The 26,848-nt window shown below is 42.2% G+C and overlaps 1 protein-coding gene across 1 annotated transcript; it reads right to left on the bottom strand.

Annotated features, from left to right (window-relative positions):
- Positions 1–723: 723 nt before the first annotated feature.
- CERK1 (chitin elicitor receptor kinase 1) lies at positions 724–26,198 on the bottom strand. Its single transcript, XM_088964379.1, has 12 exons — positions 24,660–26,198; positions 23,837–23,870; positions 23,714–23,718; positions 23,430–23,591; positions 22,426–22,616; positions 4,511–4,600; positions 3,987–4,080; positions 3,736–3,887; positions 3,563–3,654; positions 1,535–1,673; positions 1,325–1,423; positions 724–1,234 (listed from the first exon to the last, which is right to left on the bottom strand). The coding sequence occupies exons 1-12, from the start codon at positions 25,303–25,305 to the stop codon at positions 1,070–1,072; spliced, it is 1,869 nt and encodes a 622-aa protein (XP_088820505.1). The 5' UTR covers positions 25,306–26,198; the 3' UTR covers positions 724–1,069.
- Positions 26,199–26,848: the final 650 nt, after the last annotated feature.

The following is a 26,848-nucleotide window of genomic DNA, read 5'->3' as shown; positions in this document are numbered from 1 at the left end:
CTATCTCATAATGGATCTACATTGCCAGGTGGCTTCGATAGTGGCATTTTCCAATGTTTTAGAACCGCCGTTATCCAGATGACTGGACTGTTCAACCCGGGAATTGTTCAGGCAACCGGTTCCATTTTACCCCAAACCCAATTTCTAGTCTTCCATTTTACCCCAAACCCAATTTCTAGCTAAAAACTGTTGAATTGGTCAATGGGTTATTGACCTGAGTGATCAAGTTGTCAACCTGTTCAACCCGATGAATGCTTGTTTGGCCGTTTTCATTTTAATTATTTTAATTAATTTTAATTTTTTATCAGAACAGGCCATCCATTCAAACCAGATGGCTGAACCTCCGACCTGAAAAACCAGTGACTAGAACAGTTTCGGTTCCGGTTCCGTTTTTAAAAATGTGAATTACAACTTGCAGGATAAGAATGGAGTGTGAAAGAAAATTGTACATTCTGCCGGGGGAAGAAAGGTTGAGTTAATATATGCACATCTTTTTATGCACGGGGCAAGGGAAAAAAATCGCTCAACCACCATCTACTTGTTAGACATGAAGGCCCATGGTGCTGTTTCTTGTGGAAAAGATGGGAAACAACAGTAATTTGATTTCTCTGCAATTTCAAGTCAAGACCTTTTGATAAATGAAATGATATATAAGAATTCATGTAATCATATCTATCCACATCGCCCAATAAAACGATCCCAACAATCGTAGTAGTCAGGTTGTACTCCCTTGTGAACTAGTAGCTGTAAATATAACTGGACAACACAGGTTTCTGTTTTACAATAAACTTTCACATGGAATACTTCATAACAAAAATCTTATCTCCCAATTTACACAACTAAATTTACTTGACGATACATAATGATTTATGAAGGCAAATCTTTTCTTCTTCCATTTGTTCTCTTTCTTCTTTTTGGACACTACCCCATAGTGGTTAACATGAATCAATTTACAAACTTGACTAAAACATTTGCTTATTGTAGAGTGATGAATTCAAGGTAAGATTAAATTGGATTTCTTTCACACGTAGCACCTGCAGAAGCATCAGTACGGATCGTGTGGCATCTGCTACCTTCCTGACATTAGATTTACTAGAGCTTGGTTCTCATAGAAGGTGCCAACATCCCAATCTCCAGTTGAGGATGAAAGTGCCATTAATGCAACACCAACGGACCTCATACTCGGTCTTTGAGCTGGAGTCTCATGTGTGCAAGCCCTCGCAAGCTGGGCCATCTGTAACCGAAAAGGTCATCATGGCTTATTATTTTATTAGGATTGTTAATTTAAATCTTAGCAACACCCTCTCTAAGGTATGCTCTCTACCTTATGAACTGAGTCAAGCGGGTAGTTGTCCCCAAGCCTTGGATCAACAAGTTTGCGGAGATTTTCTTTTGGCTCTGGCTGGCTAAGAACATCCTCAAACTGCATGGCATCATTAGCATGGCAAACATCAAGTGTCACTAGATTTTACACATATGTAGTTTCATCGTTGGTAATCAATTTATAATTAGGACAAGGGCTAAGAGAAATTACCAGACCAACAAGTCCCTTTGATTCAGTCTCAGATCCATTTGTCCTGACTATAGCTTCCTTAGCTGAAATAAGTTCGTACAAGACAACTCCAAAAGCATAAACATCTACCTTTGGAGAAACATCACCATATTGAGCGTACCTACATGAAGCACAAGTAATGGTCGATTTATATTTTCATGAAATAAGCGTCTCTCAGGAGTTTATTTTACATCATTTCAGTGTGTGGTCCAGCCTACCAAATTTTTTCTGTCAAAAACTAGTTTTAATACACCTATTCTTGTTACCACCCTGCACAATGAACATGGCAAACTGGCAACCAAACAATCTACGATAAAAGCCATCTCGCACCAACAACAGCCCGTGATTTCCTTTTTCTTTTTAATTCATAGATATTTATTATTAAAAGTGAGACGGGCCTTAAGATAGTGAATCGTAGATGGAAGTAAATTTTATCAAGCATCTCTCCATGTACTACTATGTATGGAGTACTATGGACCGATCTGGTTTTGTTTACTTGAGAGTTGAGGTTTCTTGTATTATTTGTTTTAAGTCTCTAGTATATGCCAATCTTTTCCTTATGTTTCCTTTTCTTCATGATGATTATGATGCCTTTTATTTGTTTTTTTAATTTCTTCCCTCAAGCTCTGTCTATTTCACCACTATAAAAGGAGCAGATTTTTTTTAAATGTGCACTTTTTCGTCATATGCCTGTCTCTTTTATGGCATAAACTATTTTCCACCCATTTTACATGTAAACAGGCACAGCCTTAACAAAATGCCCAAATAGTTTTTTTTTTTTTATAACTAATGTTCAAATAGTATTGATGGCAAAAGGGGTTGTCAACCATCTATAATCCTCTTCGGCTAAAATGGACAGTAAAAACCATTTAATCTGATCAATAATGATCTTACTAGATAAAACTTCTTAATTCATTAAACTAATTCCTTCATTAAATTATCCCTAATTGTGCTTTCCCAAGATCATCGCTTCCACTTTATTCCAGAGTAATCTATTTCTTAAAACCATACATTTTTTTGGACATACTCAGGTGGAGGCGGAGGGACTCATACATGGTTACAGGTTGGGACTTGGGAGAGAGGAAGGACTTTGGCTGTTCTGCCAACATGTCAAGGAGGCTACTGGGCCATATCCTTGGCCTCCAGATTGAAAATCTCATTCTGCTGGATGGTAGACTGTTTATTAGTCCAGGCATGTATTGTACCGCTTCCCACTAAAAAAAGGAATCTATTGTACTTCTTGTGTTGGGCTCAGGTATTTCATGTCGATTCTTGATCATCTTTTTCCGTTGGTCTTCTATTTTTTTATTACTGTACTTGATTATTATTTTCTCTGTTATAGATAAAAGAAAAGGAGCCATTACTTGGTCTAATGGTAAAATCCTGGACTAACAAGCATGATAATGTGGATTCAAGTCTGAGAGCAGCCACTGTGTGCAAGAATGCCAAAGTTTAGGTCTGCACCCAGTCCACCATTCCCAAGATCCAAGATGGTTGGGACCAACATTCAGCAATAGCCTTTTAGATAAAGAAAACCCTCCCAACTTCCCCAGTGATTTATAGAATTCGGTTGATTTGTTTCAGAAAAATAATAAGATGTCTTTCAATGTATTTTAATGAGGGTCCTGCCTAAGTGGGACAAGGTCACAGTTTGAGTGTCATTTCTAGAACAACTAAACCGGTTAGTCATATTAGACAAATTTTTATAGTATATTAGACAAATCTTTATTGGTGCCTTTAGCTAATTCAATACTCAACAGTTTCTTCCTGCATGTAGTTGTCATACTTTCTACAGATGTAATACCATGATTAATGGGATGATCACAATAAATCACAATAAATATACCAGTAAACTTATTTTAGGTCAGTGCACCTAAGGAAACCCAGATTGTTGAATGCCATTACTTTTTTTTCTTGCCTTTTATATAAAATAGAAGAAAGATCATAAAACAGTCAATAGCAAATGGAAGAACATATCAGAACAAACAAGCCAATAAGAAGTGATCTTACTCAGGGGGCATGTATCCAAATGTACCCGCTAGACGTGTTGACAATGAAGCACTTCCAACTTCAGTGAGCTTTGTTAATCCAAAATCTGCAACCTAAAGGGTGTATACTTTGGTAAAAATAAAGTAAATGAATTATAAAGTATATGTCTTTCCTGGAAAAGAGATCACCACAACCTTTCCATGGAAGTTCTTGTCTATCAAAATGTTTGCTGATTTAATATCACGATGGATGTATACAGGAACAGTATGCTCATGGATATATTCAAGACCTCTTGCTGAATCAAGGGCAATTTGCACCCTAGTAGACCATGGGAGTGGTTCCCTCCCTGAAGTCAGAGAAAAGAATACACCATGGTCAGTTGAAAAAAATATTAACTTATTAAAGTAACAATTTTAAGGTACAGTTGTGCACTACTGAGCCTTACCGAAGCCATGCAAATGTTGGCTCAAGTTTCCATTATCAATAAATTCATAGACTAAGCACAAAGAACCCTCAATGCAATAACCTATCAATCGCACCTGCATTCAATTATAAGAAAAAAGCATGAATACATACTGACACATATTAAGGGTATTCTAGGTGAAATATTAACACCACTGCAGAATGATCCCTTGAAAATCCAATGACTGTCTGACTTTGATATGCACCCAACATGGAAACTTTGTCCATTTAGGAGTCCATGAAACATTTGTTGGTTGAATACAGATAAGTTGATGTTGTCTGCCTCCTAGACAACTAAGTTTTGGTGAAGTTTCTAAATGCTTGAGCTAGATTTTCAAAACATAGCTGTGATAATTTAAATAGGTATGTTACTATCTTTGTGGCTATCATCAAACATAACATTGAGATTTGAGAATATTTTCTACAATGACATTAGCAAATGGTGGAGAATGCATCTGTGTATTGAAATGACAGATATTCAAATATTTTGCTGAAACAAGTAAATACCAGGTTCAAGTGATGAACACGTGTCAGAACCTTCAACTCAGCAAGGAATTCCCTTGATGCTTTCATATCCATCTTCTTGATTGCAGCTTTCTGCATAAAAAAAAATTTGTTGAAGAATGGAAAAGAAAAGACCTTCAGCTTCAAGAAAAAGTTAAGAGGGCAAGGCAGAAGAGGTTCATATAGAACAAAGAGGCAAGTTATGAAGAGGTTCATATAGAACAAAGAGGCAAGTTATGAAGAGGTTCATATAGAACAAAGAGGCAAGTTATGAAGAGGTTCATATATAATGAATACAAATGATGTAATGACTACTGATGCCAAATTCCATCACATACTGCTTTTACGATGACAAATAAGAACAATAGAAAATCCAGCAGCTAATAGAACAATTTATTTCCTTCCATAATCAAGGGGAGTGATTTGACAATATCCCAGTTTTGATAAAGGGGGCACACCCCTAAAATCATTACTCAAAGAGTACATTCATCAAACAACAAGCACCCCCAAAAGGTAACAAAGAGTGGTTATGTTATGGACACCTTCCTCGGGAAAACGTACCATCGCTGCCGGCAGCAACAGGCCCCGGGACCACCGCCAGCAGCAGCAAGGATTCAGTGATGCTCATCCTACCCAGTTCGGCAACAGCAGCCTTATCTAGATTAGATTAGCTCATTTTGCTTGTTCTTATCTTATTGTTCTTATCTCTTATCTTATCTTGTTAATAGCTTATCAGATTAGGATTAGCTTAACTTATGTTATCTTGTTAATAGCTTATCAGATTAGGATTAGCTTATCTTATCCTTAGCAAGATAGAACTGGAAGTCTCCCTATTCAGCAAGGAGACTCCCCTTGATTAGGACTCTTGTAATCTCCTATTTAAAGAGACCCCATTATTGAATGAGATATCAAATTATTCAGTCAAGAGTGAGTTAGGAGAGTTGGTGATCTCTTGGACAAATCACCAAAGGCGCCAAGATAGGTTCATCACGAGCAGGAAGGAACAAGGGAAAATAGGAGGTTTTCCCTGTGGACTGACCCGTGACAAGATCCTATTCCCGGGCCCTCAACAACTTGGTATCAGAGCAAGGCGTCATGGGAGATTTGGAGCAGCTACCTTCTAGGGTCCACGACCTCGAGCACCAACTCGTGGAGACCAACTCCGAAGTTCGTGAGATCAAAGGTGAAGTGCGAGAACTGCGGCGAATAAGGGAGATGTTTCTTTCCACCAGGACAAGGTAAGCCTAGCCACCTTTCATTTAACAGAAGAAGCACAGCTTTGGTTTTATCGGTTAGAGCAAGAAGAAACCCGGGCTCAGTTGGCCCCAGTTTAAATCCTATTGCCTTCTTCGGGTCGGACCCCCATTGACCAGCAACCCACTAGGTGAGCTAATTAACCTTAAACAGATCGGAACAGTTGCTGAATACCAGCGACAGTTCCAAACCCTCCTCACGAGGGCATCCTCCGTGCGACCAAACCAACAAGTGGATATGTTCACAGCAGGGTTAGCAGAACCCCTGTGAGTGGATGTCAAGATGCAGAATCCCCCAAATTTGGTCACAGCCATGAACTTAGCCCGCGCATTTGAGCGCAAGCTGCTGCAGCTCAGCCGCGGAATTTATAATGTGGGTCGTCCACCAAACTCGTGGGTGCCCCCAAGACCAGCAGCAACGACCCCCTCTTCTGCTACCAGCCGGGAAATGAAGCCCCCCACGACCACCACCTCTAGAGCAGTGATAAGTACAGGCAATAACATGGTCACTCCTCCCATCAAGCGCTTGACCAGGGCAGAAATGGCAAAGCGCCGAGCGAGAGGTCAATGTTTCAACTGTGATGACCTCTACTCGGCAGGAAATAGATGCAAGAGGCCTTTTTGCCTACTCATAGATGAGCAAGAGGAGGAGGAAGGGAAACCCGTCACATTCGAACCAGAGATCTCACTCCATGCGATCACCGGTATTAAAACCTCTCAGACCATGCAGTTACAAGCACAGATCGCAGGTCAGCCGGTGCGCATTCTCGTCGATTCAAGGAGCACACACAACTTCATAAGTGAACATGCAGCCTTGCAGTTAAAACTACCAATGGAACTCTGGCCGCGACTACAGGTAGCCGTCGCAAATGGTGAAAAAGTTCACAGTCCAGGGATTTGTAAGGACGTCCCAGTACAGGTCAATTCTGAACTAATTCTTGTTGATTTATTTGTACTCTCATTGGATGGATTCGATATTGTTCTCGGGGTCAAATGGTTAATTACCCTAGGCCCGATTTTGTGGGACTTCAGCGCACTCACCATGACCTTCCACCTGAATGGCAAGCAAGTTTCATGGCACGGTTGCAGGGTTAAAGAATTCAGTGATGCTCATCCTACCCAGTTCGGCAACAGCAGCCTTATCTAGATTAGATTAGCTCATTTTGCTTGTTCTTATCTTATTGTTCTTATCTCTTATCTTATCTTGTTAATAGCTTATCAGATTACGATTAGCTTAGCTTATCTTATCTTGTTAGTAGCTTATCAGATCAGGATTAACTTATCTTATCCTTAGCAAGATAGAACTGGAAGTCTCCCTATTCAGCAAGGAGACTCCCCTTGATTAGGACTCTTTTAATCTCCTATTTAAGGAGACCCCATTATTGAATGAGATATCAAATTATTCAGTCAAGAGTGAGTTAGGAGAGTTGGTGATCTCTTGGACAAATCAACAAAGGCACCAAGATAGGTTCATCACGAGCAGGAAGGAACAAGGGAAAATAGGAGGTTTTCCCTGTGGACTGACCCGTGACAAGATCCTATTCCCGGGCCCTCAACAACTTGCTATCAGAGCAAGGCGTCATGGGAGATTTGGAGCAGCTACCTTCCAGGGTCCACGACCTCGAGCACCAACTCGTGGAGACCAACTCCGAAGTTCGTGAGATCAAAGGTGAAGTGCGAGAACTGCGGCAACTAATGGAGATGTTTCTTTCCACCAGGACAAGGTAAGCCTAGCCGCCTTTCATTTAACAGAAGAAGCACAGCTTTGGTTTTATCGGTTAGAGCAAGAAGAAACCCGGGCTCAGTTGGCCCCAGTTTAAATCCTATTGCCTTCTTCGGTTCGGACCCCCATTGACCAGCAACCCACTAGGTGAGCTAATTAACCTTAAACAGATCGGAACAGTTGCTGAATACCAGCGACAGTTCCAAACCCTCCTCACGAGGGCATCCTCCGTGCGACAAACCAACAAGTGGATATGTTCACAGCAGGGTTAGCAGAACCCCTGTGAGTGGATGTCAAGATGCAGAATCCCCCAAATTTGGTCACAGCCATGAACTTAGCCCGCGCATTTGAGCGCAAGCTGCTGCAGCTCAGCCGCGGAATTTTTAATGTGGGTCGTCCACCAAACTCGTGGGTGCCCCCAAGACCAGCAGCAACGACCCCCTCTTCTGCTACCAGCCGGGAAATGAAGCCTCCCACGACCACCACCTCTAGAGCAGTGACAAGTACAGGCAATAACATGGTCACTCCTCCCATCAAGCGCTTGACCAGGGCAGAAATGGCAAAGCGCCGAGCGAGAGGTCAATGTTTCAACTGTGATGACCTCTACTCGGCAGGACAGATGCAAGAGGCCTTTTTGCCTTCTCATAGATGAGCAAGAGGAGGAGGAAGGGGAACCCGTCACATTCGAACCAGAGATCTCACTCCATGCGATCACTGGTATTAAAACCTCTCAGACCATGCAGTTACAGGCACAGATCGCAGGTCAGCCGGTGCGCATTCTCGTCGATTCAAGGAGCACACACAACTTCATAAGTGAACATGCAGCCTTGCAGTTAAAACTACCAATGGAACTCTGGCCGCGACTACAGGTAGCCGTCGCAAATGGTGAAAAAGTTCACAGTCCAGGGATTTGTAAGGACGTCCCAGTACAGGTCAATTCTGAACTAATTCTTGTTGATTTATTTGTACTCTCATTGGATGGATTCGATATTGTTCTCGGGGTCAAATGGTTAATTACCCTAGGCCCGATTTTGTGGGACTTCAGCGCACTCACCATGACCTTCCACCTGAATGGCAAGCAAGTTTCATGGCACGGTTGCAGGGTTAAAGAATTCAGTGATGCTCATCCTACCCAGTTCGGCAAGGATTCAGTGATGCTCCTCCTACCCAGTTCGGCAACAGCAGCCTTATCTATATTAGATTAGCTCATTTTGCTTGTTGTTATCTTATTGTTCTTATCTCTTATCTTATCTTGTTAATAGCTTATCACATTACGATTAGCTTACCTTATCTTATCTTGTTAGTAGCTTATCAGATTAGGATTAGCTTATCTTATCCTTAGCAAGATAGAACTGGAAGTCTCCCTATTCAGCAAGGAGACTCCCCTTGATTAGGACTCTTGTAATCTCCTATTTAAGGAGACCCCATTATTGAATGAGATATCAAATTATTCAGTCAAGAGTGAGTTAGGAGAGTTGGTGATCTCTTGGACAAATCACCAAAGGCGCCAAGATAGGTTCATCACGAGCAGGAAGGAAAAAGGGAAAATAGGAGGTTTTCCCTGTGGACTGACCCGTGACAAGATCCTATTCCCGGGCCCTCAACAACTTGGTATCAGAGCAAGGCGTCAGGGGAGATTTGGAGCAGCTACCTTCCAGGGTCCACGACCGCGAGCACCAACTCGTGGAGACCAACTCCGAAGTTCGTGAGATCAAAGGTGAAGTGCGAGAACTGCGGCGAATAAGGGAGATGTTTCTTTAAACCAGGACAAGGTAAGCCTAACCGCCTTTCATTTAACAGAAGAAGCACAGCTTTGGTTTTATCGGTTAGAGCAAGATGAAACCCGGGCTCAGTTGGCCCCAGTTTAAATCCTATTGCCTTCTTCGGTTCAGACCCCCATTCACCAGCAACCCACTAGGAGAGCTAATTAACCTTAAACAGATCGGAACAGTTGCTGAATACCAGCGACAGTTCCAAACCCTCCTCACGAGGGCATCCTCCGTGCGACCAAACCAACAAGTGGATATGTTCACAGCAGGGTTAGCAGAACCCCTGTGAGTGGATGTCAAGATGCAGAATCCCCCAAATTGGTTAGAGCCATGAACTTAGCCCACGCATTTGAGCGCAAGCTGCTGCAGCTCAGCCGCGGAATTTTTAATGTGGGTCGTCCACCAAACTCGTGGGTGCCCCCAAGACCAGCAGCAACGACCCCCTCTTCTGCTACCAGCCGGGAAATGAAGCCTCCCACGACCACCACCTCTAGAGCAGTGACAAGTACAGGCAATAACATGGTCACTCCTCCCATCAAGCTCTTGACCAGGGCAGAAATGGCAAAGCGCCGAGCGAGAGGTCAATGTTTCCACTGTGATGACCTCTACTCGGCAGGACATAGATGCAAGAGGCCTTTTCGCCTTCTCATAGATGAGCAAGAGGAGGAGGAAGGGGAACCCGTCACATTCGAACCAGAGATCTCACTCCATGCGATCACCGGTATTAAAACCTCTCAGACCATGCAGTTACAGGCACAGATCGCAGGTCAGCCGGTGCGCATTCTCGTCGATTCAAGGAGCACACACAACTTCATAAGTGAACATGCAGCCTTGCAGTTAAAACTACCAATGGAACTCTGGCCGCGACTACAGGTAGCCGTCGCAAATGGTGAAAAAGTTCACAGTCCAGGGATTTGTAAGGACGTCCCAGTACAGGTCAATTCTGAACTAATTCTTGTTGATTTATTTGTACTCTCATTGGATGGATTCGATATTGTTCTCGGGGTCAAATGGTTAATTACCCTAGGCCCGATTTTGTGGGACTTCAGCGCACTCACCATGATCTTCCACCTGAATGGCAAGCAAGTTTCATGGCACGGTTGCAGGGTTAAAGAATTCAGTGATGCTCATCCTACCCAGTTCGGCAAGGATTCAGTGATGCTCATCCTACCCAGTTCGGCAACAACAGCCTTATCTAGATTAGATTAGCTCATTTTGCTTGTTCTTATCTTATTGTTCTTATCTCTTATCTTATCTTGTTAATAGCTTATCACATTACGATTAGCTTAGTTTATCTTATCTTGTTAGTAGCTTATCAGATTAGGATTAGCTTATCTTATCCTTAGCAAGATAGAACTGGAAGTCTCCCTATTCAGCAAGGAGACTCCCCTTGATTAGGACTCTTGTAATCTCCTATTTAAGGAGACCCCATTATTGAATGAGATATCAAATTATTCAGTCAAGAGTGAGTTAGGAGAGTTGGTGATCTCTTGGACAAATCACCAAAGGCGCCAAGATAGGTTCATCACGAGCAGGAAGGAACAAGGGAAAATAGGAGGTTTTCCCTGTGCACTGACCCGTGACAAGATCCTATTCCCGGGCCCTCAACAACTTGCTATCAGAGCAAGGCGTCATGGGAGATTTGGAGCAGCTACCTTCCAGGGTCCACGACCTCGAGCACCAACTCGTGGAGACCAACTCCGAAGTTCGTGAGATCAAAGGTGAAGTGCGAGAACTGCGGCGACTAATGGAGATGTTTCTTTCCACCAGGACAAGGTAAGCCTAGCCGCCTTTCATTTAACAGAAGAAGCACAGCTTTGGTTTTATCGGTTAGAGCAAGAAGAAACCCGGGCTCAGTTGGCCCCAGTTTAAATCCTATTGCCTTCTTCGGTTCGGACCCCCATTGACCAGCAACCCACTAGGTCAGCTAATTAACCTTAAACAGATCGGAACAGTTGCTGAATACCAGCGACAGTTCCAAACCCTCCTCACGAGGGCATCCTCCGTGCGACCAAACCAACAAGTGGATATGTTCACAGCAGGGTTAGCAGAACCCCTGTGAGTGGATGTCAAGATGCAGAATCCCCCAAATTTGGTCACAGCCATGAACTTAGCCCGCGCATTTGAGCGCAAGCTGCTGCAGCTCAGCCGCGGAATTTTTAATGTGGGTCGTCCACCAAACTCGTGGGTGCCCCCAAGACCAGCAGCAACGACCCCCTCTTCTGCTACCAGCCGGGAAATGAAGCCTCCCACGACCACCACCTCTAGAGCAGTGACAAGTACAGGCAATAACATGGTCACTCCTCCCATCAAGCTCTTGACCAGGGCAGAAATGGCAAAGCGCCGAGCGAGAGGTCAATGTTTCCACTGTGATGACCTCTACTCGGCAGGACATAGATGCAAGAGGCCTTTTTGCCTTCTCATAGATGAGCAAGAGGAGGAAGGGGAACCCGTCACATTCGAACCAGAGATCTCACTCCATGCGATCACCGGTATTAAAACCTCTCAGACCATGCAGTTACAGGAACAGATCGCAGGCCAGCCGGTGCGCATTCTCGTCGATTCAAGGAGCACACACAACTTCATAAGTGAACATGCAGCCTTGTAGTTAAAACTACCAATGGAACTCTGGCCGCGACTACAGGTAGCCGTCGCAAATGGTGAAAAAGTTCACAGTCCAGGGATTTGTAAGGACGTCCCAGTACAGATCAATTCTGAACTAATTCTTGTTGATTTATTTGTACTCTCATTGGATGGATTCGATATTGTTCTCGGGGCAAATGGTTAGTTACCCTAGGCCCAATTTTGTGGGACTTCTGCGCACTCACCCTGACCTTCCACCTGAATGGCAAGCAAGTTTCATGGCACGGTTGGAGGGTTAAAGAAAAGACACCGCAGGTTCATGCACTCCAGACAGAACCGGCAGCCATGGAAAAACTTCTCGCCAAGTTTTCAAATCTGTTCCAGGAACCGAAGGGCCTTCCCCCTTCCCGAGCTTGCGACCATCGTATTCTTTGGTGGTGGGTTCAGCACCAGTCGTTGTCAGGCCTTACCGCTACCCTCACTTACAGAAGGATGAGATAGAAAAACAATGTACAAGGATGCTGAACCAAGGGATCATACGCAAAAGTCACTCCCCCTTCTCTTCGCCGGTTCTGTTGGTGGCGAAGCAGGATGGAACATGGAGGTTCTATGTTGACTATAGAGAACTCAATGACCGAACGATCAAAGATAAGTTCCCTATTCCCGTTGTGGACGAACTGCTGGACGAGTTGCATGGTGCCCAGTATTTCTCTAAGTTGGACCTCAGGTCCGAATATTTCCAAGTTCGCATGGCTCCCGATGACGTGAAGAAGACTGCTTTTCGCACCCACCATGGCCACTTCGAATTTTTAGTCATGCCATTCGGACTCTCCAATGCACCATCTACATTTCAGGCACTAATGAACGAGGTATTCCAGCCCCATCTGCACAAATTTGTTTTAGTTTTCTTTGATGATATCCTCGTTTACAGCAAATCATGGGTAGAGCATGTCCACCATCTGATGACCGTTTTCGTACTCCTACGCCAACACAGCTTATTCCTGAAACGGTCCAAGTGCTCCTTCGGGGAACGACAAGTTCTTTACCTCGGCCACATCATCCATGGGCAGGGTGTAATAGTTGATAGTTCCAAGATTCAGGCTATAACTGAATGGCCCAAACCTCAATCCGCCAGGGCCTTACGCGGGCTCCTCGGTTTAACGGGTTACTACCGCAAATTTGTACAGAACCATGGAGTGTTGGCAGCCCCGTTAACCAACCTGTTGAAGAGAAACTCCTTCCGATGGAACGACGCAGCTGATGAAGCTTTTCTGTCACTGCGAAATGCACTGTCTTCAACCCCTGTCCTGCAATTACCTAGTTTCGCCCTTGAATTTACAGTCGAGTGCGATGCTTCCGGAGTGGGTATCGGGGTCGTACTACAGCAGCAAGGGCACCCAATCGCTTTCTTCAGCCGCAGATTGGCCAATCGGCATCTGAAGCTTCCAGCCTATGAGCGCGAACTAATCGGCCTTGCTCGAGCCATCCAGCACTGGAGGCCGTATTTGTGAGGACGGTCGTTCATCGTCAAAACTGATCATTACAGCCTCAAATACCTGTTAGAGCAGCGTCTCACCACTTCCCTTCAGTAGCATTGGGTTAGCAAACTACTCGGGTTTGACTTCCGGGTGGAATATAAGCGGGACCCTCTAATCGCGCAACTGATGCCTTGTCTAAGCGAGAAGAAGATGCGATGGTTCTATGTAGCATTTCCCAACCTCGTATCTCTCTGTTTGACGACATTAAGAAGGCAGCACCACAGTCCCCGAAATGGTCGCTCTTACTACAAAAGATCCAGACCAATACGGCCGACCCTGATTGGTCACTTCACAACGGGTTGGTACTGTATAAGGGACGAGTCCATCTTCCAGCAGACTGCCCGTTGATTCCCACCATCATCACTAGCATCCATAACTCCACCCATGAGGGCATTCAAAAAATACTACACCGCGTCCAGACCGATTTCCATTGGCGAGGTATGAAGACTTCTATTCGAGATTTTGTCCAGAATTGCTCCACATGCCAACAACACAAATGGGAAAACCTACACCCGGCAGGCCTCCTTCAGCCCCTTTCCATCCCATCGCAGATCTGGGCCGACATCTCCATGGACTTCATTGAGGGACTTTCCAAGGTAGGGGGCAAATCAGTTCTCTTTGTGGTAGTCGACCGCTTCTCTAAATACACACACTTCATTCCTCTATCACACCCGTACAGTGCCACTTCGGTTGCCCTCGCCTTCTTTACACATATCTTTCGCTTACATGGATTGTCGGAATCCATCGTCAGCGATAGAGACCCGATCTTCACTAGTGCCTTCTGGAAAGAGTTCTTTCGACTACACGGCACCACCTTGGCCTACTCATCAGCTTACCGGCCACAAACCGATGGTCAGACGGAAGTGGTTAACCGCATTATCGAGATGTATCTCCGCTGTTTCGTAGGCGATCAACCTCAACAGTGGTTGGAATGGCTTCCTTGAGCCGAGTACTGCTACAACACAGCCTACCATTCCTCCCTCAGCATGACTCCCTTTCGCATCGTTTACGGCAGGGATCCTCCCCGCTTGCTACCCTACGAGCCCGGATCTACTCACTTGGACGCAATCGATCACTCCTTACAGGACCGCAACGCCCTCCTCGCCGATATCCGCATTCGCTTACAGTAGGCCCAGCTCCGCATGAAGCTCCACTATGATAAACACCACCGGGAACTATCGTTCGATCTAGGACAATTTGTTTGGTTGAAGCTCCAACCCTACCGGCAGCGCTCCTTGCGCCACAAGGCTGCCCCAAAGCTGGCCCCTAAGTTCTATGGGCCCTACAAGGTTCTGCGACGGATTGGCAGTGTGGCCTACTAGCTGGAATTGCCAGAGACTAGCCGAATTCATGATGTCTTCCACATCTCCTTGCTGAAACCATTTACGGGTGTTCCCCCAGACCAAGTTCCCTCCCTACCACCCTTGAAAGATGGCAAACTGGTCCCCCAGCCTAAAACTGTCACCCGCTCTCGTTTCAATGGTGGAATCCTTGAAGTCTTGGTGGAATGGTGTGATCTACCACCAACAGAAGCCACATGGATCCCATTGGCAGAGTTCCAAGCCACATATCCAGCTTTCGAGCTTGAGGACAAGCTCGTAGTCCAGGAGGGGAGTTATGGACGCCTTCCTCAGGAAGACGTACCATCGCTGCTGGCAGCAACAGGCCCCGAGACCACCGCCAGCAGTAGCAAGGATTCAATGATGCTCATCCTACCCAGTTCGGCAACAGTAGCCTTATCTAGATTAGATTAGCTCATTTTGCTTGTTCTTATCCTATTGTTCTTATCTCTTATCTTATCTTGTTAATAGCTTATTAGATTAGGATTAGCTTAGCTTATCTTATCTTGTTGGTAGCTTATCAGATTAGGATTAGCTTATTTTATCCTTAGCAAAATAGAACTAGAAGTCTCCCTATTCAGCAAGGAGACTCCCCTTGATTAGGACTCTTGTAATCTCCTATTTAAGGAGACCCCATTATTGAATGAGATATCAAATTATTCAATCAAGAGTGAGTGAGGAGAGTTGGTGATCTCTTGGACAAATCACCAAAGGCGTCAACATAGGTTCATCACGAGCAGGAAGGAACAAGGGAAAACAGGAGGTTTTCCCCGTGGACCGACCCGTGATGAGATCCTATTCCCGGGCCCTCAACAGGTTTCTTTGTCTTTCATAAGGGATTCACCTGGTTTATCAAAAATAGGATGTCCCTTACACCAAAATCAATATTTCCTGTTCACTCTACTCTCTCTCTCTCTCCATCTCTTTTGGAGAAGGGGGGGAGTGTACAAAAGATGATGCATAATAGGGCTTAGCAACAAAAAGAAAAAAGCCCAGTCAATGAAGAAGTAATCTGTTAGCACTATATAATGTGTCCCTTCCCAACCCAGATTTCGCCAAAAACGTCTCTGATGTGATTAAGGTTTCTTGGAATGTATCCTGTTCACTCTTTTTTCAACTCAAATGCACGTCAAAATGTCACTTCTCTTATTCAATCTCCATAATCCCCTAAACAAGTCAAATTTCAAAGATTGAAGCATGAGTAACATATTTAATTTTCAAATAAAATTAATTACACAAGTACCAACTGCACCTCTCATGTAATTTTTTGATTGGTAATGCACTTATCATGTACTTTGTGATGGATGCCTGAGATAGATCAAGTTGCACCCTGAAGTATAAATTCCCAATATGACTTTTAATGGAAAAAAAGCAACTAATGACTCTATCTTCTCTCAAATAAAAGAAATACCAAACTATTTACAATAGTAGTGTTAGAACATAGAATGGACAAGATGTTAGACATGGTGAATATCTGAAAGTCATCACAATTGTTTTTATGTGTCACTGCAAAAACATGAAAACTTGGTCTTTCTTCTCTCCTCTTCACCATACAATAGTTTTGAATTATAGTGTTGACAATCTTCTCCAGGGATGGTAGTGACAGCGGCTGGACCTTTCTGGGAATGATTCTTTTGTTATATACTGGAAAATGTGGAAAGTGAAACTATAGGGCTTTCGAGAGGAAAAGTTGGCTCAAGCGATCAGTAGTCGATCAAGACTACAATCAATCTTGAATTCCAAAAGATTTCGGATTGAGAAAAGTAGAAGAAAGAGGGAGAAGAAAGGAGAAGAAAGCAGAAGTACACAAGGGTTTTGAAAGGAGGGACAGATCGAATGAATCTGCCACCACCACTTTCTTAATATTTATAGGTTATGTTCACTAAATGTAGGAAAGGGCATAATTGCCCTTAATGCTTACATGGCAAATAAAACAAATAATAAACTGAAATAACAAGCTGTCTAAGATAACTACCAACTAACATTGACATAACTAACAAAGGTTACATGTGTTGTCATACAAACACAGTGGGGACCACAGCCGTGGGGCCCACATTAGTGTTCTCTACACTCCCCCTCAAGTTGGGAATAGATATTTGTCATTCCCAACTTGAATAGGTCTGCCTCTAACTTCTTCCTTGGAACAGCCTTGGTGAGAAGATTTGCAAGCTGCATGTCGGAGGTGATATACGGGAGACACACTTCTTGCGATGAGACCCTTTCTTTGACAAAATGTCGATCAACTTCGATATGCTTAGTTTTGTCATGCTGCACCGGATTGTGAGTTATATTAATAGCCGCCTGATTATCACAATACAGCATCAAGGGCTTCTCATTCAAGTAGTGATTTCAGCCATAGGATTTCAGCTACTCCATTAGCCATTGACCTGTATTCAGCTTCGGCACTAGAGCGGGAAACAACACTTTGTTTCTTACTCCTCCAGGAGACAAGGTTACTTCCTACAAGGGCACAATATCCAGAGGTAGACCTCCTGTCATCAACACTCCCAACCCAATCAGCATCTGTATAGACCTCCACCTTCATGTGACTATTGTTCTTGAACAATATACCTCTACCTGGGCATCTCTTCAAGTATGCTAATATTCTCTCAGCTGTAAGAAGATGAGTAGTTCTAGGGGAATGCATGTACTGGCTAACAACACTGATTGCATAACTGATATCTGGCCATGTGAGGCAGAGATATAGGAGTGTTCTAACCAACCATTGGAACATAACTTTGTCTTCAAGAGGTTCTCCACCCTCTGCAGTGATCTTGTGATTCTGTTCAATGGGTATATCAGCAGGCTTGACACCTAACTTTCTAGTTTCCGCCAACAAATCTAGAACATATTTCCTTTGAGAGATAAAGATCCCTGTTTAGATCTAGCAACCTCAATACCCAAAAAATATCGCAGTGCACCGAGATCTTTCACTTCAAACTCTTGATGAATGAGCTGTTTGAAGGACTCAATCTCACTATTATTATTCCCTGTCACTACAATATCATCCACATATACAGCAAGCAAGGTCAAAGAAGAGTTCACTCTTTTAACGAACAGTGTATGATCTGATTGGGCCTATACATAGCCGAATTTTCCAAGGGCTAGTCTGAATCTATCAAACCAAGCTCTAGGGAACTGCTTTAATCCATACAATGCCTTATTCAATCGGCAAACCTTCTTACCTGTCTCTGTATCATAGAATCCAGGGGGCAACTGCATGTAGACCTCTTCCTGTAAGTCTCCATTCAAAAAGGCATTTTTAACGTCCATTTGGAATAAGGGCCAAGAGTAACTTGCTGCAAGGGCTAATAAAACTCGAATAGTGGTCATCTTGGCTACTGGGGCAAAAGTCTCCAAGTAGTCTATACCATAAGTCTGAGTAAACCATTTTGCAACCAACCGGGCTTTGCACCTTTCAATGGAGCCATCAACATTATGTTTCACAGTAAATACCCATCTACATCCAACTGGTTTCTTTCCTTCGGGTAGGTCAACTAGCTCCCAAGTATTATTTTTCAAAAGGGCATCCATTTCAACTTTCATTGCATCTTTCCACTCTGGAACTGATAAGGCTTCTTGCACTGTTCTAGGGATAGGAATATCAGAAATGGAAGTGATAAAGGACCTGTAAGAGGGAGACAGACGATCATAGGATAGAAACTGGGAAATACAGTGAACTGTGGATGTGGTGCAATGCCGTTTCCCTTTACAGACCGCAATAGGGAGGTCAAGGTCATTAGAAGGAGGGGAAGTAGCAATAGTGGAAGGTATCTCAGTGGGCCTTGGGACTATAGTACCTAGATCTGGATCCGCAGAAGGAATTGGGGCTAGCCTGGACTGTTGATGACCGAGATCAACTTGCCTGCATCGCCTGTGATAGACTTTCAACTCCTGACCCCTCTGACAACCATCACCATTACAACCTTCATCACTCAATGGAATAGGTAAAGGAACAACCTCAGATGAGTTAACCCCACTCTCACTACGCTCCCCCTGAGAAAAAAGACTCAAATTCTCACTACTCTCCCCCTGAGGAGAAACCCTAGGATAATAGGGTGCCTCCTCAAAGAAGGTGACATCCATCGAGACAAATCTCCTCCCTGAAATAAGATCATAGCAGCATAACCCTTTTGAGTTTGTGAATAACCGAGAAAAATGCATTTGGAGGCCTTAGGGTCAAATTTGGAATGATGAGGTCCAAGAAGCTGAACAAAACAGGTACAACCAAAGGTTTTAAGAGGAACAGTAAACAACTCCTCGTCTGGGTATAGAAGGGTAAACGGAAGCTTCATATCAAGAACCCATGAAGGAACCCGATTAATGAGATACACTGCCGTGAGGATAGCATCACCCCAGAAACAGATAGGCACATTGGAGGTAAACATAATGCTTCTAGCCACCTCCAAAATGTGTCTATTCTTCCTCTTGGCAACCCCATTCTGTTGTGGTGTATGAGGACAAGTGCTTTGGTGTATAACCCCATGATCGAGTAAATAAGAAGCCAGTGGCTTGGAAAAGTATTCTTTTGCATTATCAGATCGAAGGACTTTGATTTTGATCCCAAACTAGGTTAAAATCATCTAATAAAAGTTTTGGGTCAGAGCGAAAACCTCATTTCGAGAACGCATAAGATAGACCCAAGAAAAACGGGTATAGTCATCAACAAACAACAAAAAATATCTGTACCCACCCATAGAAGAGATGTGATACGGCCCCCAAACATCGGTATGCACAATATCAAAAGAATTACTACTTCTTTATTACTCAAGGAATAAGATGTTCTACAATGTTTGGCAAGCTCACAACTCTCACATCTCAAATTTGACATCTCAACAGACTCAAATAAAGTAGGAAACAAACTCTTCAAAGACCGAAAAGATAAATGACCTAACCGATTATGCCAGACCATAACCGGACTCACGGACTGAGAAACAAAAGACTTCTTATCCACAGGCTCTTTCCAATGAGAACTCTCTCCAAGCAGATAGATCTCATTCGTCTCACGGCCAGTCCCAATCACCTTCCTCGTCTCCAAGTCCTAAAAAACACATCGGTCAAGGAAAAAGGTTACTGAACAGTTCTGATGTTTTGTAATACTACTAACTGAAAGCAAATTAGTATCAAGTTTAGGAACATGAAAGACTGAGGATAAAGAGATAGTATCAGATAACTTGATGTCACCCTTGCTAGAAATGGGAACAAGAGAACCATCAGCAATGGATGCTTTATCTCTACCAGAAGATAAGTGATAAGTAATGAACAGTGATGACAAGCTAGTCATATGGTCAGATGCACCTGAGTCTATTACCCAACAATGTTTAGTGTTACCTAGAGCTTAAGCATGGCAAGTTGAGGCCCAAGTACCTGAATGAGCAAATGTTGATGTGGCAAGGGCTAATTGTGACTGAGATGACTAAGTTGAATTGCCAACCTCCTTTTTCAACTGTATTAGGGCAACTCGAACAACAGCTAAGGTATCTAGGGGCGTGCCTTTTGTGCCCGACGAGGATGCAGAATCAGTATTCACAACCACATGAGCATTACCCCTTTTATTCCTCAATTTTGCTAGGACTAAATGAGGGTGCAACTTCCAACATGTATCTTTCGTATGCTTGAGTTTCTTGCAATGTTCACATACTAGGTCCCATTTATCTTCCTTCTTCATGCCCCTTTCTGTATCACCCCCAAACTTAGGTTTAACTGCTGCCAGGGCTGGGGGGGCAGGGCTGATGTTGCATCATAACCTTTCTCCTGGTCTCTTCACTATGCACCAGAGAATAGGCTTGAGATAGGGTCACACTATCTCTTGTCAGTATCTACTGTCTCACAATGTCATAATCTGAATTTAGGCCAGTCATAAATTCAAACACACTATTGGTCTCGACTTGCTTTCTATGGGTCTGTGCATCTTTTGGACTTTCCCACTCAAGAGCCTCTAGATGGTCAATTTCATGCCATAGAGATTTCAAGATAGAGAAATAAACAGAGACTGGTTTCTCTCATTGTTTAAGGTTATTCACCTCACACTTTAGTTCATAGGCTCTAGCAACATTAAGGGGTTGGGAGTAGGTCTCTTTCATGACATCCCATATCTCCTTGGTTGTCTTCGCCCACAAGTAATTTCGGCTGATATGTAGCTGCATAGAGTTGCACAACCATGTCATAACCAAGTAGTTCTCCTGAACCCACTTGGTATACATTGGGTCCTCCTTGGAAGGTTCTTTCACATCTCCCAATAGGTAGCTAAGTTTTCCCCTTCCCCCAATAGTCATCATGGCTGATTGAGCCCATTCCAAATAATTGGATCCGTCAAATCTCACAGTTGTAATCTGAAACGCAATCTTAGACATACTACTAGAACTGTTGTTCCCAAAAACACCTTCTCCCTGATTTTTGAACTCCATTCTTAGTTAAGAATCAGTAGTCAAGAACTATTAGGGTTACTGTAATAGAAAGCAACACTTAAACAATCAGAAATCTGTATGAAATCATTTCAGATCTGATCTGAAACCAATCGGCAATCACAGTATAAGCAATTCGATAACAGTTCTCACCCCCAAAAACAAGCTCGGAAGCCAAAACAGGTCTGAAAACCACTGAGAAAGCAATCTGTAATGCTAAAGCAGAATTGGGGTTTTAATCGTAGGGTTAGGAAAACCTTTGTGAGAACATAAACAGTGCTCAGTCGCACCTTCCAAAAGAATTCACAGTCAAGTCTAGCCGTAGGGTTAATGACAAACCCTAAAAACTTATCACCTCTGAGAAAAAATAGGAGAGTTCGGCCGCTCCTCCTAGATAGGTCCAACCTATCTTGATTGACAGCAATCTCAAGGGAAAAATAAAGACTTACCCAGAAAACTTTGATCGCTACCTTCAATCGTGGCCTGAACCCTAACCTTCTTTGATTCTTCCTAATTACCAAAACACTCTCCAAGCCTCTACAAGTCATCGGACAGTTGCTAAACTTTTTTGGTAACCTCCAAGAATCAGCCAACGAATAGTCCTTTGTAAGCTTCCAGCCCTAGACAGTTCTCATGTGGTCTGCTAGACTAGACTCACATGAGAAACCCTAGATAGGCTCAGATACCAAGTAGTCGATCAAGACTACAGTCAGACTTGAATTCCAAAAGATTTTGGATTGAGAAAAGTAGAAGAAAGAGGGAGAAGAAAGGAGAAGAAAGCAGAAGTACACAAGGGTTTTGAAAGGAGGGACAGATCGTATGAATCTGCCGCCGCCACTCTCTTAATATTTATAGGTTATGTTCACTAAATGTAGGAAATGGCAGAATTGCCCTTAATGCTTACATGGCAAATAAAACAAATAATAAACTGAAATAATAAGCTGTCTAAGATAACTACCAACTAACACTAACATAACTAACAAAGGTTACATGTGCTGTCATACGAACACAGTGGGGCCCACATCAGTGTTCTCTACACGGTCAAAGACACTGATACTTTGACAGTGCCTCACAACCCCCTAAAGGTCATAAGGTAGTGCCCCTTAATGGGAGGGGAAATACCACTGTAAGGACACCACCAACATGTGAACCCAGATCTATGTAATGAAGGCCAAGAAAAAAAGAATGTATAATGAAGTTTTGTTGATAAAGTGCCATCATTTACCAAATTCCATTATCTAATCACAGCAGGTAAGCACCCCTGTTTTTATTTTCCATCAGTATTTATCAATATGAAGATATACAAACCTCCCCCCTCAGTTCTGCATAGTAAACTGACCCAAAGCCACCTTGGCCAATTTTACCAGCCAAATTGAAGTCATTTGTAGCCTCTGCAAGCTCTTCATATGAGAACTCCACTGATTTCTCAACGGTGAGACCTGTAAGCCCCGGAGAAGCACCAACAAGAGAAACAATCTCGGTGGTTTTATCCAAGGTACCTGAAGAACTTACACAATAAAATCAATTGCTCATTATGTTTTTCTTATAATATCTTAAATTCTGCCAGGCTTTTACAATAATGTTCTAACAGGGTAATCATAGTTGAATAAGCAAACAATGGATATCATCAGGGATGGTATACATAATAATAGCAACCAGGTTAAATGGATTTCTCCAGACAAAGAAAAGGTTTCTCAAAGTTCAACTCATATGAAATTATGTGAGGGAAGCATGGACAGCACTGGTATTTCACATTCCAAGTCTTCTATTTGTAAATTATCCTTGCCTAACGGAACCATTACCACCATACCTTATAAGATGGTAAATCCCATAAAACAAAGGAGCAAATCAACCACAAGAATTACCCTCTTAAAGGAAATATTTTCCAAAAAAAATGTGCATGACATATTTAACAAAAGAACATTACAAAGAAAACAGGCTTCAATAAAATTAATTAACAGGATAAAAAGACAGACACTTAATCAGGAGAATAACAATATATGAAAAGAAAAATAAGCTTTGGTAACGTCATCAATGTGTATGAAATTCTAATCTAAACTGCATCTCATTTTTCTTTTTCGTTAGCAAGGGAGTACATCAACAAAATGGCTTTGCCTAGTTCAGAAATTCCTGAAGAATCACACCCTTATAATTAGAATGGAATTCTTTGGCTAATCAACTCTTGTTTTTCCCCTACAAGGTTGAAAAATAGTTAGGATAGCTTGGCATAGTCCTAGAAAATCCTGAAGAAGAACCCTTGCTAGGGAAAATTTGGATAATCAAATGCATGTTAACCAAAATAGAAGACTTACCATGCCCATGTTTAGTAGAACTATCATCAAGTGCTGTGGTGAGCAACACTGCCCCCTTTGCCTTCTTTCTCTTATAAATTTGAAAGTACACTGAAACCGCCAAAAGCAGTGTTCCAGCTACCACTGCAATAGATATGCCAGCAATGGCTCCACTAGAAATTCCTGCTTATGTTCCAGAATAGTAAATCATAAGCTCAAAACACTACAAAAAACGACACTGGCATTTGAATTCCAAAATGAAAAAATTCGGCAAACATCACAAAATCAATAGAAGAGTCAACCACCTGCACTGCAGAAAAAAAACAAACAGACAAATTTAACATCCATGTTAGACAACAAGAGAAGGTTTTTAATTATGGAAAATGTAAAAGATCAACCCAATTTATGAGTAACCCATTATAGGTTACCTTGAATTCAGTGGTCGATAGCTTCCCGTTTGATCTGGGGAGATAACAGAGAAACAGAAAGGAAGAAAATGATATTAGCAAGATAAATTCAAAAAGTTCCTACAACAGGCACCAATAACTAAATTCATAATTCAACTACTGTTAATGCTCTAGATCCATAATAAATGATTAGCCCCATTACAAAATTTACCCTATTGAGTTTTTAATTAGCTAAATCCTTTGACGTCTACTTCCTAATTTTCAGATAAATAAACTAATTGAATGTGTTGACTTGCTTAAGTTGAAGGGACTAGAAGAGGTAGGGGCAGATCGAAAAGGATCATTAAACTGCCCATAATTTAATGATGGATGTGACACTGAAGAATGGAAAAGCAAAACAGGAATTCGAGGGGTTACAGACAGGACAGTTGTTATTCATAATAAGAAAGAATATCATGTTTTAGGGATTTTAACGAGTACGATACAATAATAAAGATTCAATAAGGATTTTGAAATAAGATCACACCTCGAAATGTTGTTTATCTAGATTTTCTGGAGCATGGATAGAGGATGTGAGATATGACAACCGTTTCAAAGCTCACAGATGGTGGACATTTGGTTCGCATGGAACTCAGCAAACATGATTTTTATTTTCGGTTACTTGTTTCTTTTTGCTTCATACACTACACGTTCTCAATTTCTGTTTAAACAAAATATCATCATGATTCTCAACATCTAAGTTTTAACTTTTTTTTTTTCACAAATTTGTATGTTCAGTTTAGCTGTGAAACAAAATGTTGTTATGGTTCTAAGTTTGAACTAGCAAACAAGCAAAGAATATCACCTTTGGTGGGAACAAACACCAAACCACTCCCAAGGCTGAAATTTGTATTTGGGTTGTAGCTCTGCAACAAACTGGCAGAAATATTGAATTCAGATGCAAGGGATGCCAAGGTATCAACGGGACGGAGAGGATACGTTGTAAACAACCCATAATCTTTGGAAACACTGCTATCCCCACATGAACAATTCACTGTGACATTGAGATGGGCGTTGTCTGAGATTCCTGAGGCAGGGTAGGTATTAAACTTCTCCAACCATTCTACGGTCGTGAGGTTCGAATAATATGTCTCAGCGACAATTGAATAGACATCGCCGGACCTAACTGAGTAATTGAACACATGACCCAGAACTTGTTCACTCAGGAAATCTTCTTTTAAGCATTCGCAGGAGAAGGGAATGTTAATTTTGGTGCCAAATGGAATAAAATCCTGGTTAGATAGAGAGTTGTAGCTAACAATATCTTCCCTTGAAGCAGAGAAGATTTCGGAGATGAATGAAATATTGGTTCCTTGCCAGATGTAATAAGAGGCCAGGGCGAGACCGCAGCCACTGCTGCACTTAGCTTCTGCTCCAGCACAAAAGAAGGTAAACACCAGAATTCCTAGACCTAAGCTTAACACATATCTTCTGCTTCCTGCAGCCACCATATTTCAGTGACAGAAGCTTGGAACTTTCTATTCTAAGCTACAGCAATGGATGGAAATCCTAGCCAGAAACCGTGATCGGTTTGTGCTCTCCTTTCTATGAGCAATCGCCAGAGGATGAACTCAATTGATTAACAGAGAAACAGCGGAAATGATGCACGCGATTTCATTTTTTACAAAGTTGACCCGACTTCTCTTATCGGTATTTTCTTCTGAATAAGCTAGTCAACTAACAAGTAATTAGTTGAAAACTTGAAATAATGGATACCGTCTTCCTTGTCGTTGTTGAAACGTCGATGAGAAATGGACGAAGATAAATGTTGTCGCCAGCTTGCCGCCTTAGCTGATGCCTGATGGACGAAGGTAATAGTTCATGTGGAGTAGACGTAGCCAGAGTAGATCATGCTTCTTTATCCTGGACCAGGTCCTGACTCCTGACTGAACGTAGAAAATATTTGGTGAATGATGTTGAAACCATGACCCTCCATAATCTCCTGCCCTGGTTTGAGGTTTGGACTTTGAACTTTGAATGATGGAGAGGATCCATTCCAATACTGTTATCACCATATTCTTTCGATCTTTCTCCGAGTACTATTTCAGCACGTTTCTTCCAGTTGAATTTCGCTCCTTTGATAATAAAAGGGACCGAGCGCTCCACTGACACGTTAAAGTATGCTAAGCCAGTGCCTCTCCGAATATGCTAGACTGCTACCCAGAAATTGTGCCCCCTGTAACTGGGTCGAACCAACTCGCGTGCTGTTCGGACTCGGTTCTTAACTACTTGAACTCGGTTCAAAGACTATCGAATCGAGTCAAGCTTGATTTGAGTAGAGTACATAGTCGAGCTAAGTTTGTGCTTTATAATACCCGGTTCAAATAGCTCGTGAGCCTAATCGATTTTTCAATAAAAATTTATTTTTTAATATACTTTTATTTATAATATAAATAAATATTAATTTATTTATAATAAATAAATTTAAATCAAGTTTTATAATATATTTTAATTTTTTTATTTATAATATTGATTTACTTATAATTTTTAACATATAATCATTTTCTAATATATTTTTTATTTATAATATTTTAAATATTAATTCATTTATAATTTTTAATAGATATTTATATATAATTGGCTTGATTCAAGTCAATCTCGAGTAATTTGCGACTCTGCAAGTATTGAGTCAAGTCAGGCTTGAGTATGGAACTCAAAACTTGATCAAGCTCTGAGTTTTTGAGTCGAATTCGAGCTTAAGCCATTCAAAACTTGACTGGTTTCAGCTCAATTATAACATTTCTATTTGGGATGCAAACAAATCAGATTGGTTTCAAATGGGGTATATTTGAATCTGATCTGATAGCATAAATAGTAGATCCAATCCTATTCAAAGATTCTAGGGGTTTTAATTGTTCAGCCCACCCCTAAAAATCTTAGCTCCACCCTAGGGGTGGAATGAATTCTGATCATGAATTGATGCCAAATTCATGGGCAGAATGCCATTTATAGGGTGGGCTAGAAAATGGCTGTAATTTCAGATTTCTGAAGGGG

Source organism: Nelumbo lutea, chromosome 1, assembly GCF_056320005.1.
Source record: "Nelumbo lutea isolate HS-2025 chromosome 1, American lotus-T2T, whole genome shotgun sequence".
Lineage (NCBI taxonomy): Eukaryota > Viridiplantae > Streptophyta > Magnoliopsida > Proteales > Nelumbonaceae > Nelumbo > Nelumbo lutea.
Note: the sequence above shows the minus strand (reverse complement) of the source record. Positions and strands in the feature narration are given on the sequence as shown.